The sequence below is a fragment of the Engraulis encrasicolus genome, chromosome 7, assembly GCF_034702125.1.
Source record: "Engraulis encrasicolus isolate BLACKSEA-1 chromosome 7, IST_EnEncr_1.0, whole genome shotgun sequence".
In the NCBI taxonomy this organism is placed as follows: Eukaryota; Metazoa; Chordata; class Actinopteri; order Clupeiformes; family Engraulidae; genus Engraulis; species Engraulis encrasicolus.
Genome location: NC_085863.1, coordinates 19,170,473 through 19,183,416, shown reverse-complemented (window position 1 = coordinate 19,183,416; position 12,944 = coordinate 19,170,473). Strand labels below are relative to the sequence as shown.

The 12,944-nt window shown below is 45.0% G+C and overlaps 1 protein-coding gene and 1 non-coding gene across 2 annotated transcripts in view; both read left to right on the top strand.

Annotated features, from left to right (window-relative positions):
- The window catches only part of usp28 (ubiquitin specific peptidase 28), a 35,433-nt gene extending 23,176 nt beyond the window's left edge, over window positions 1-12,257 (top strand). Inside the window, exons 21-29 of the mRNA XM_063202992.1 lie at window positions 2,767-3,166; window positions 4,078-4,211; window positions 4,915-5,010; window positions 5,466-5,644; window positions 6,696-6,774; window positions 8,179-8,258; window positions 8,709-8,832; window positions 9,362-9,572; window positions 9,926-12,257. Of these exons, the coding sequence (XP_063059062.1) occupies window positions 2,767-3,166; window positions 4,078-4,211; window positions 4,915-5,010; window positions 5,466-5,644; window positions 6,696-6,774; window positions 8,179-8,258; window positions 8,709-8,832; window positions 9,362-9,572; window positions 9,926-10,101 (1,479 nt within the window). The 3' untranslated portion in view covers window positions 10,102-12,257. The remainder of the gene's footprint in view (window positions 1-2,766; window positions 3,167-4,077; window positions 4,212-4,914; window positions 5,011-5,465; window positions 5,645-6,695; window positions 6,775-8,178; window positions 8,259-8,708; window positions 8,833-9,361; window positions 9,573-9,925) is intronic.
- On the top strand, window positions 7,674-7,812 carry LOC134453397 (small nucleolar RNA SNORA77). Its single transcript, XR_010035597.1, has one exon. It is a non-coding gene; the product is annotated as a small nucleolar RNA SNORA77 (small nucleolar RNA).
- Window positions 12,258-12,944: the final 687 nt, after the last annotated feature.

Sequence of the window (12,944 nt, the reverse complement as noted above, 5' to 3'; positions counted from 1 at the left end):
GATGAGAGTGTGTCTGTGTGGAAGAAGACAGTGAGAGAGAGAGAGAGAGAGAGAGAGAGAGAGAGAGAGAGAGAGAGAGAGAGAGAGAGAGAGAGAGAGAGAGAGAGAGAGAGTGTGTGTGTGTGTGTGTGTGTGTGTGTGTGTGTGTGTGTGTGTGTGTGTGTGTGTGTGTGTGTGTGTGTGTGTGTGTGTGTGTGTGTGTGTGTGTGTGTGTGTGTGTGTGTGTCTGTGTGTCTGTGTGTCTGTGTGTCTACCAGTCGTTGGTTTCCAGGATCTCAAGTTGCAGTGTTGTTTACATGTTGTGCTGACCCGATGGAGAGCCGAGGGAGTCGGGGGGTGGGGGAGGGATACAGCTGAGAGGGGGCAGCGCTTAATTGCCATTTGGGGGGCATTTGTCCATTTCACTTTTTAATACTAAGGGGGGCGTTGCTTGCCTGGTTAACATCAGACCTAATCACAAGTGAGATTAGGTCTGGGGAGCTGCCTATGGTAAATTCCGTAGGGGGCAGAATGCTGGGCCATTATGACACACCGTCCCGCTCTCTGATTGGACAGAGACAGAGACCACGATCTTGTCCGTTAAAAGTCATCCTCGCCAGACTGTCTTTCAGATCGAAACGATTGTGTAGAACTAAAGGCAGTATGGGATTTCCCAGGCTAGGGCGTTGCCAGGCTGTTGATGAGGTCAGGGTTGCATTGGGAGACTTATGATAAGGTATGGGGAGCGTTTATTCAAAAAAGGTTGAGAACCACTGCTCTATACTAATGTTTCTCACCCGGGACTTTACTGCCCCCCAGATGTGTTGAAAAGGAGACAGTAAAGAGGGGGCGGGGGCAGAGTTTCAAATGGAAGGGGTTAGTCTATTTTATTTTTTTAATACCAAGACGGGCGTTAGCAGTCGTTGAGGTCAAGGGGGCTTTGGGAGGTTTATGATGAGGTCAAGGGGGCGTTTGTTCAGGAAAGGTTAAGTGAGTGAGTGAGTGAGTGAGTGAGTGAGTGAGTGAGTGAGTGAGTGAGTGAGTGAGTGAGTGAGTGAGTGAGTGAGTGAGTGAGTGAGTGAGTGAGTGAGTGAGTGAGTGAGTGAGTGAGTGAGTGAGTGAGTGAGCGAGTTTATTAATCCGCAAAAGGGAAATGGAATGTCACCTGGCCATCCACACAAGATGGTTGATGACCACTGTTCTATACCTGTCTACACACCCCCCCCCCACACACACACACATATATAGACACACACAGCCCCCATAGCACCCACAATCCCCAACACTCTTAAGATCTCATAACCACCACCCACCCACCCTCTCACCACCCTCTATACTGTATACCTCTACAATCCTCTACTTACTTCCAACCTGATTGGACATTTGCCAACTCTAGTGACCTATATCTGTGTGTGTGTGTGTGTGCGTGCGTGCGTGCGTGCGTGCGTGCGTGCGTGCGTGCGTGCGTGCGTGCGTGCGCGTGTGTGTGTGTGTGTGTGTGTTACCACGTGAAGTCTGGCAGACATTCCTACTTCACTATTAATAGCCCGTGAACTTTACAGACACTTACATGCACCATAACACACACACACACACACACACACACACACACACACACACACACACACACACACGCACACACACACACACGCACACACGCACACACACACACACACACACACACACATCTCTGGTCACACACACACACACACACTTACAGACACCATCACAGACATATCTCTAGTCACGCACCAATCTAAGCACACATGCGCGTACACACAGAGAGACTTTGGATAAGTAAATGCAAATTTTTAAATGTTCACTCTAAATATGATTTTATTTCCAAACTATTAAGCCAGCACCACATATTTAGATTTTTCCCTAAAAACAACAAATTACGAAATGTAACTGTATAAATAAAGTAAAGCAAAATTATTTTTAGAGGTGTTGTGAATAGCTTTAACCGTAAAAATCCCTTTCATGGCCACTGAACTAATCAAGAAATCACCTGAAAAAACAAATAAGCACAGGAATCGAATTCAGTACTATCAAGTGTGATCCTCATACGCTGAAAAACGCTAATTTTCTTGTTCAAGCATATTATTGGGATACCCACCTGTGTTCCACAGATGATTACCAATGAATGGAAACTTTTTTTAAAACTTTTTATACTCCTTCTTTTGTTGTTGATATAGACACAAAACTCCATTTTGTATGATTTGAAAAAAAATATCACTATATATAAAAAAAGATCACAATATTACTCAAAAAGCTTAAAAATAAGAAAGAGCTCTAGCAGTCTGTAGCTCTGTGGTGTGGTTTGGAAATGGCAGCCAGTGAGTTACAGTGTTAACCTCTCTCACCTCTGCAGCGGTGGTAATAACTACAGCACCAGACTGGGTAGGGGGAAAGTGGGTTATACCATTGTGTGTGTGTGTGTGTGTGTGTGTGTGCGCGTGCGCGTGCGCGTGCGCGTGCGCGTGCGCGTGTGCGTGTGCGTGTGTGTTAGTAGTTGTAGTTGGGGATATAAACACTTCTATGAGGAGACTCGACTTGGCTGGATTGAGTTCAGCACGCCCTCTGGTGGAATTACACTATTACTGCAGCAACCCCAGCTCCACTCGCAACTAGAAATCCCCTTCACAACCTGGCTGCTGCATGTTGATGTCACATCTCATGGCCTGCACTTACATCTTCTTTGTGTGTGTGTGTGTGTGTGTGTGTGTGTGTGTGTGTGTGTGTGTGTGTGTGTGTGTGCGTGTGTGTGTGTGTGTGCGCGCGCATTAGGAGCCGTCGGAGCCGGTATTCTTTGTGGCGATGCCCCCTGACCCCAACAGTATGCCACGTCCCGACCCCACCCCCATGCCCTCTCCGTTTGGCACCGCCCCCAACAACAAGGGCATCCAGGGCCCTACCAGCCCCACGGGCACCCAGGTTGGCACCAGCAACACCATATCTGCTCATGGTGACACCAACACAATGGGCACTCGGGGTGGCCCCAGCCCCATGCCCACCACCCAGAGCTCCAGCACCATGCCCACCACTGGCACCCAGGAGAGGGCCTCCATGCCCACTGAGCGACCAGCAGGAGAGGGCAGCACCAACGCTATGCCTCGTCAGAGCCCCGCACGAGACAGCAGCACCAGCCCAGAGCAGGGCACGACACAGAACAGGGCTACGGAAGGAGGTAATTGTCTACTTCTACTCTGCCCTATAAAGGCAAAGTGCAGTAACTACATATTTTGTCAAAATTGAGTTTAAATTGAAAATGGCCTTCACAACACCTCCTTTATCTTGTGAAAAAGCCTTATGTTCCAAATGTGTTCCGCTTAAGAGATATTGCTAATCAATATAAATTGTTGTTTATCAAAATAATTGCTATCAAATTTGCAGTAACTACAATATCCAAGCGAAAGCCAATTACTTTGAAGGCCTTTTTCTCAGTTTCAATGTCGGTGTAGTTACTACACTTTGAATTTTTAGGGGAGTACTTTGGTACACGTTTATTCTTATTTCATCTGTTGTGTCTATTCTTTCGCTAGCTTTTTGTATTCACTTGCATGGTGGAACACGTAGATGTATGAATGTTGCGACTGCAAGAACAAGAAAAACTAGAACAAGAACAAGAAAAACTAGGTTTACATCACACTATTTCAAATAATCACATACTGTAATCAAATCTATTGTCACAAGTTACACAGTAAATTCTACAGTGCTCCTTTAACACTTAGAGAGTTGATTTGACATCATTTGGACTCAAATGAACTCTCTAAGTGTTGAATTAACACTACAACATTTACTGTGTACTTTTCTGATGTGTAAAAAACAAAATCTGCCAATATTAGGTATTGAAAATGGATTGCATTAAAAGTAGTCCTAAATATCGAGAAAAAATAAATAAAAAATCTCTGTCTAGCTAAAAGAAAGTTTGCCTTGTAATACATTTAAGGTGATCAGGTGTCACTTCTCAAGTCAAGTCAAGTTTTGCTGGGAAGTAACAAAACAGCTAAGGTTACTATTCTCGCATCATATTTTAAGTCAGTTACTTTCCTTGTAATTACATGTAATTGACATAATTACCACGCCTATTATTTGCAGAAGGGGGTGTGGCCGAGGGAGGGGCATCTGAAGAGGCAGAGGTGCCTCAGCATGAGGAGGTTCTAACTGACTTTGAGATTCCCAACGTGGGCAAGATACAGGTGCTCTCCAACACAGAGGGCTTCAACGAAGAGGTGAACACACACACACACACACTTGCACGCACACACACACACACACACACTCACACGCGCTCGCACGCACACACACACACACACACACACACACACACACACACACACACACACACACACACACACACACTCACACGCGCGCACGCACACACACACACACACTCACACTCACACACACACACACACACACACACACACACACACACATACACACACACACACGCGCACACACACACACACAGGTAAAGTGCACACTGTCTAACGCTGAGGGGAGGACACAAAAGCACACAAAAGCACAATGCCTTCACTCACACAGTAAACACACACACACCCACACGCACACACACACACACACACACACACACACACACACACACACACACACACACACACACAGACACACACACACACACGCACACACACACACAGACACACAGACACACACACACACACACACACACACACACACACATACACACACACACACACACACACACACACACACACACACAGTCATGCATATCATGACAAGTAAACCTAGACCATGTAAGACAGACAAAGTAATGCTACTCTCTCACTGTGTGTGTGTGTGTGTGTGTGTGTGTGTGTGTGTGTGTGTGTGTGTGTGTGTGTGTGTGTGTGTGTGTGTGTGTGTGTGTGTGTGTGTGTGTGCGCGTGCGCGCGTGTGTGTGTCGGTGTCCAGATGATCCTGACTCCAGCTATGCAAGGCATCATCTTGGCCATCGCAAAGGCCAGCAAGGTCATCGACAAGGATGGGCCTGAGGCCGGACTCATCGCGGTACGTGTGTGTGTGTGTGTGTGTGTCTGTGTGTGAGTGGGTATATGAATTTAATCATTAAATTAAATTTTAATATATGCGTGTGTATGTTTATTGTGTTTGTGTGTTCAATGTGTGCGCACGTGTGTGTGTGTGTGTGTGCGTGTGTGCGTGCGTGTGTGTGTGTGTGTGTGTGTGTGTGTGTGTGTGTGTGTGTGTGTGTGTGTGTGTGTGTGTGTGTGTGTGTGTGTGTGTGTGTGTGTGTGTGTGTGTGTGTGTGTGTGTGTGTGTATGAATGTAATGTACGTGTGTGTATGTTTATTGTGTTTCTGTTAAATGTGTGTGTGTGTGTGTGCGTGCGTGCGTGTGTGTGTGTGTGTGTGTGTGTGTGTGTGTGTGTGTGTGTGTGTGTGTGTGTGTGTGTGTGTGTGTGTGTGTGTGTGTGTGTGTGTGTGTGTGTGTGTGTGTGTGTGTAGGCCTTCCATGAGGAGTACTCCCGCCTGTATGCACTGTCCCAGGAGAGCTCCTCCCCACAGCAGGACCCGCGGCTACAGCACATCCTCATCTACATGTTCCAGAACCGGGCCCCCAAACGCATCATCGAGAGGACCCTGCTCGAGCAGTTTGGGGACCGCAATCTCAGCTTTGATGACAGGTAAGCTACCGCAACCTTAGTCTTGAGGTAAACTACCTCAGCTTTGATGACAGGTAAGCTACCGCAACCTTAGCCTTGAGGTAAGCTACCTCAGCTTTGATGACAGATAAGCTACCGCATTTTTAGTAGAGAAAGTGCGCTCAACTCCGAAAAGTTTCTTACAAGGTCTTTGGGTGCGAGCAAACAGCAAAGTTCATGTATGGTAAAAAAAAAGTCGCACTCCCGGATCAGTTTCTTGCAGTTTTAATTCTGGGTTAGCATGTCAGGCAGGACTGTCTGCCATGCTAATCCAGTATTAAAACTGCAAGAAACTGATCCGGGAGTGCGGCTTTTTTTACCATACATAAGCTACCGCAACCTTAGCCTTGAGGTAAACTACCTCAGCTTTGATGACAGTGAAACTACCTTAGCCTTCCCTAACTACTTCATCTTTCAAACCTAGCTTTGACGACAGGTAAAGTACCTTTTGATAACACAGGTACTCACCCCAAACTATATAACATACCGCAACCTCAGCTTCAACCCCTTCCTAGATAAGGTACCTCAGATTTGTTACCTTAACCATCTCAGGTTTGACGACAACGAATCTACCTCAGCTTTCATTAGCTACCTTAGTTTATACCACAGGTTGAAGATCCCAACTTTGGCTACCTTAGCTTTTTTAAACTACCCCAACTTTAATAAATTACTTCAGTTTTTAGAAACTATCGCAACTTTAAGAAACTACCTCAGCTTGGACAGCAGGTAAACAACCTTACCTCGAAAGGGATGTATAACAGCGATGGGAGGGTATTAGAAAGGGAGAGGAGATGCTGTGGGGGAATGAGAGCAATGAGGAAAGAGAGGAGAATAGGTCTGTCCACATGTCTGTCTGTCTGTAGAGCCACGACTACAACCTCACCTTTCTCTCAATCTGTGTGTGTGTGTGTGTGTGTGTGTGTGTGTGTGTGTGTGTGTGTGTGTGTGTGTGTGTGTGTGTGTGTGTGTGTGTGTGTGTGTGTGTGTGTGTGTGTGTGTGTGTGTGTGTGTGTGTGTGTGTGTGTGTGTGTAGGTCCATCAGCATCATGAGGGAGGCTCGTTCCAAAATTCGCCTCATCAAACCGGAGGACATGGATATGGAGGAGTACCTGGTGCGTCTCAGTTGCTACCACCATCAACATTAATGGCAAAAGACACTTAATTATCACTGACATACACTACACTATACAACATTAGACAACACTAGACAACACTACACAACACTAGGCTATTAACGCTAACAACACTTAGGGCTGGGCGATTCACCCTAAAAATAAAATCTAGATTTTTTTCATTAAAAAAACTTGATTCACGATTCCCGATTCGATTCAATACCCCCCCCTCCAAAAAAAAAAACCCTCTTGTGGAGCTCTCTAGGTCCCTACGTGGTTGTGTGTGAGCTCTCTAGGCCTCTATATGGTTGTGTGTGTGTGTGTGTGTGTGTGTGTGTGTGTGTGTGTGTGTGTGTGTGTGTGTGTGTGTGTGTGTGTGTGTGTGTGTGTGTGTGTGTGTGTGTGCGTGTGTGTGTGTGCGTGTATGTGTGTGAGAGAGAGAGAGAGAGAAAGAAAGAGACAGAGAGAGAGAGAGAGAGAGAGAGAGAGAGAGAGAGAGAGAGAGAGAGAGAGAGAGAGAGAGAGAGAGAGGGTGGGAGGCTCTGTTTGTGTGGCGGTGCCTCTGGTGTGTGTGAGTGAAGCCTATACCAGGGGTTTTCAAAGTGGGGGCCCAGCTCGGGACGCCTGGGGGGCCGTGAGAGGATGCCAGGGGGGCCGTAGCAGGTTGGCAGGGAAAATATAGCAAAATTAAATGAATAATTTAATTAATTGAATAACCTAAGTAGCCAAAATAAACCAAAAATAGGCTTAAATCCCAGTGGAATAATTATGTTCTTTACAATATTTCTGTAGTACCTGAATGGTCTTAGGAATACACAAACTTTATCAAGGTGAGTGGTTACAATGGGAACCAATCAGAGTGAAGCTTTATATATTCTAATTTCTCTGTTAAAACCTTTGCAGACTCACTCTGCTCCCTGCTTCCTTATCCGGGCTTGGAGCTTTTTCTGTCTGCTACATTAACATGCAGAATGCAACACACAAGCTTGCTACTCTTTTTTTCACGGAGCAAGCACTGAGATATTCTGCGACATTGTGCTTTTGTATATTAAGTGTGTATGATACGGATATACTTAATCAATTATATGCACACTGCTGACAAATTGTGTGTGTTTCAAATAGAAGAATATGAAACAAAAATATCTTTAATGGTAATAATTATGCTTCTGTATGAAGGTGCTATTTGTACGTGAGTTTGTCCTCAATGCAACTGTCCAGATGTTTGTTTAAATGATAACTCTGTGTATGTGTGTGTGTGTGTGTGTGTGTGTGTGTGTGTGTGTGTGTGTGTGTGTGTGTGTGTGTGTGTGTGTGTGTGTGTGTGTGTGTGTGTGTGTGTGTGTGTGTGTGTGTGTGTGTGTGTGTGTGTGTGTGTGTGTGTGTGTGTGTGTGTCCGCCCTGCAGAAGTGGCATGATGACTACAGCATGTTCAAGACGGTGTTTGCATACCTGCTCACGGGACTGGAGCAGTATCAGCACGGAAAGTAAGCAACACACACACACACACACACACACAAACACACACACACACACACACACATATACACACACACATACACACACACACACACACACACACACACACAGACACACACACACACACACACACACACACACACACACACACACACACACACGTACCTGGCCCATGCCTACCAGGACAAAACCAGCTTATAATGTCTAATGCCTATAGATTCTACCTCTATATAGCCTAATTCTGTAATTTCTATATAACTCTATAATGTTGCAACAGTTGATGTCTAAAGAGTCTTTAATATCTATTTAACTCTATAAAAGGTTGCGTGAGGCTCTGACGTACTTGGCCCATACTCCACAACTCTACACTGTTATAATGCCTAAAGCTGTATAATTCTGTGTTAGGCCTACTCCATAATTCTACATGAAACTTTAATTTCTATGTAATTCTATAACAGGCTGCGTGAGGCCCTGACGTACCTGGCCCATGCCTACCAGGACAACTCTATCCTGCTGAGGGGCGGAGACAGGAGGGGGGTGGAGCAAACCCTGATCTCCCTCTACAGGAGGAAATGCCTCATGGTCAGTACACACACACACACACACGCATCCACGCACACACACACACACACGCACGCACACACGCACACACACACACGCACGCACACGCACACACACACACACACACAGAGGCGCATCTTGTCACCAGGCAAGGCAGGCAGCCGCTTGGGGCCCCCAAGCCCCCATATTGTGAATAACAGCTTACATTTTACTACAGTAGTGGAAATTTTGTTTCAAATGTTAATTCCTTTGAATTTTCGCTTGGGGCCCCACCTGACCCTAGAATCGCCTCTGCACACACACACACAGTCTCAGTATCCACATCATTGATGATGACATGTCAATACCATAACTTCTTAATCAGTATCTTGCAAAAACATAATTAATACTTCTCTATATGTGGCTCTCATAATTTGAATGCAGAATCAGGATAAAGAATGGAAGAAATGTCTCTTTATGCTGACAGCAGGGAAAACGTATTATTGCTTTCTATCTCCCTCTCTATCTATCTATCTATCTCTCCCTCCCCCCCTCTCTCTCTCTCCTTCAGGAGTTGAATGAGGGGGTTGCCCGTGTGTTCCGAGGAGCGGAGCACATGGAGGCGGGACAGGTGGATGAGGGCGTGGCTGTGGTGAATGATGTCATCATCCCGTGCCTGCAGCTGATGAGCCGAGAGACTACGAGTGTGTGTCAGGAGGACCTGGATGCCATTGAGCATATACGCAGTGTCTGGTGTAGTCTGCTCGGACAGGACATCAACGGTATGTGTGTTAGAGAGAGAGAGAGAGTGTGTGTGTGTGTGTGTGTGTGTGTGTGTGTGTGTGTGTGTGTGTGTGTGTGTGTGTGTGTGTGTGTGTGTGTGTGTGTGTGTGTGTGTGTGTGTGTGTGTGTGTGTTAGAGTGTGTGCGTGCATGTGTGTCCTGGTACTGCAAAGACAGCTTGCTCTCGCTTGTGTTTTATTTACATGATGTATCAAACACGTTGTCCTTCAAAGTGTTCTTTATGCTCTTCAGTGTTCTTTCTGTTCTTCAAGGTGTCCTTGTTGTTCTTCAAAGTGCTGTTTACTGTATGTTCTTGAAAGAATTCTTTATGTTTTCTTTCTGGTTCTCCACAGAGTCCCTACAGGAGAAGCTGAGTGAGTTTCTGCCGCGTGTTCTGGACTGTTCTGCGGAGCGCGTGGTTCTTCAGGAGCCCCCGAAGCTCTTCTCCAACTCCCCCCACGACCTGGAGAGCCGGCTGGCGGCCGTCATGCAGTCCATAGGAGGAGCCGCCATGGTCACCGTCACCTAAGAGACAGCCTGTCACTATGGTCACTGTCACCTTGGACACACTCTGTCACTATGGTGCCGTCACCTAAGACACAGCCTGTCACTATGGTCACTGTCACCTTGGACACACTCTTGTCACTATGGTGACGTCACCTAGGAGACAACCTGTCACTATGGTCACGGTCACCTAAGAGACAGTCTGTTACTGTGGTGACCATCACATAGGACACCCTCTGTCACTGGTGACGTCACCTAGGAGACACACTGTCACTGTGGTCACAGTCACATAGGAGACACACTGTTACTGTGGTGACCGTCACCTAGGAGACATCCCGTCACTATAGTGACGTCACTTAGGACACTGTTACTATGGTAGCCGTGACCTAGGACACAACCTGTCAGTTTGCAGATCCTCCTTGGTGACTGTCACTTAGAAACCCTTCCTACGTCACTATGGTAATATCACTTTTCACTGTGATGACTGTCGGTTAAGAAACACCCTGTTACTATGGTGACATCACTTAGAACACTGTCACTATGTTGACATCACTCTGGACACACCCTCTCCACTATATGGCAGTCACCTAGAACCGCTGCCATATATTACTGCCACCACTTAGACTAAACAACTAGCACTGTGACAAGACTTTTGCACTTTTCAAGTCTGAAAATGGTTACCAAGACTCCAAAAGGACACTTACAGCAGAATCTAAACATCACGATTCAGCTCTACGCATTACAATGTGTCCATAGTGTACCTAAGTGTCCTTATGTCTTTTTGAGAGTTGAGTAACCCATTGATAGTATATGACGTGAATGTTGAATATACTTCTAAAGCACTATTGAGTTTCTGTAATATTTATTGACTGAGCATCTCTTTTTCACCATCTCTGTTGGAGCGGCCCTGAAATGGCGGCCAATCATGTTGGAACTGTAAGTGTTTTAAATATTGAGAATCATGGTCAGCAGAATATGCCTGGTACTGTGGAATGTCGGTACTTTAGAATGCCTGTAGAATGCTTTTGTACATCTGGAATGGATCATGGTGAGTGAAGACATTGTCTGTTTCAATAACAACCACCTCAGGCACACCTCAACCACCAGCATGTCAAAGATTCATGTCAAACACTGGACTGTTTGTCACTCTGTTATTATCTAGAATATTTATGTATATGGGTAAGCACTGGTTGGTTAGCTGTGGTTAGCGTTAAGGTTGCCCAGTGCTGTATAATATGTATTAGAATCCTGAAGCTTCAGAGGAGACAGTAAGCTATTGCCAGACATTCGAAATTGGAGAGAATGACTTTGCTATAATTGCTAGCTTTAATCGACTGATTAACTGAATTGTTGGCATAATGATAATGTAATGCTGCAATGGGCCTGTTCTGCCAATGCAACAGTAAGCTGTGCTCAAGAAGAAGCTCCCAAAGATGCTATTGTGTTTATGTATTTTATATGAAAGAAAATGATAAAGTAGTCCTTGGCAGACTGGTACATGAGATTTTTTTAAACAATCATATTCATTGTAATTTTGTTTGCAATCATACTGAATCGATACACTGTATTTTTTTTCTACTGAGCATGTGTAGCATGTTTAGCATATTTAGGGGTAGTGCCCCAACCCACTACAGCTATGAACCTGTTTTAGCTACATATTATACTGTATGTGTATACATCATCTTGAGCTAGCCAGCTAGCGAAGGAACTCTGAAAGGTATGTATAGAGCACTAGCTGTCGTGCTAACTAGCCCTGTTTATTGGAATTAATGCCTTAATTTGATTGCCGGTAGAGCTGCTTGAATGAACATCAGTTGGCACCTCCTGCAGGTGGCGCTAAAACTTTGCTGATAAAGTGAAAAACAGGAACTTATAGCATATGGCCCTATGTTGACGCATGCTTCACGACTGAACGTGGCATCTAATCTTGTATACCTGTGTGCAACTGTGTGGCTATCGTTTACATCGGCTTGAGCTAGGTAACTAAGGTCCTGCAGTATGTGGCTACATACAACTACAGTATTCTTGAGCTACCTTGCTACGGTCCTACGTGGCTATGTGCAGCATGAGTTAGCTATCCTCTGTGTGGCTATTCAGCAGCATGCATGTTTCGTGTCAATGACTTCATGCCTACAGTAGGTCTGTCACAACTGCAAATAAAAAAAAAACTATATTTTGGGACTCTGTTGTTCTGTTTTGACTGTCATCTGCTATCTGCATACAATATGAGCTTGAGTGAAAACGGGAATCAGTAAGATAATGGCGACTAGGCCTACACAGACTTCGGTTCATGCTTGCACCACATTGAAATTTGTTCTTCTGGACCTCAGATCAAAAATCTTTTTTTTTTTTTTGCTGTTTATCATGTAGCGTATGTACAAAAAAGTTATATCTAAATGTATAAGTAATTAAATGCATATCAAAGGCTTTGTTTCATATATATTTCCTGACGTCCTGTGTTGTGCCTAACAACAATGTTCAGATAGGCCTATCCTGTAGGGCAGCAGAGATAATACGATTGTTAACCTTCAAGAGTGTACCGTCACACCGGTGTGACAGGAATGTTCGGGCAGTGAAGGTTCTATTGGAATTTTAGAATCTTGCATTGTTATAGAACACATTCTTTTTATAGAATGTTCAAAAACCCACACTCTTAAAGGTTTTTTTAACAGTTCATATCTCAAGGCTCACATTGCTTGTGTATCATTCAGCATGTGCAGCTCTGACCCACTCTGACTTTCTATCATCTGAATCAATACTGATGAAAAAGTGAAGTAAGTTCATTCCAAATATTTTGTTGTAGCATGCTTAGTTCGTACCAATTCATACAAGGCCTAGTTAATTGATTTCCTAAATCTACTGTATCTG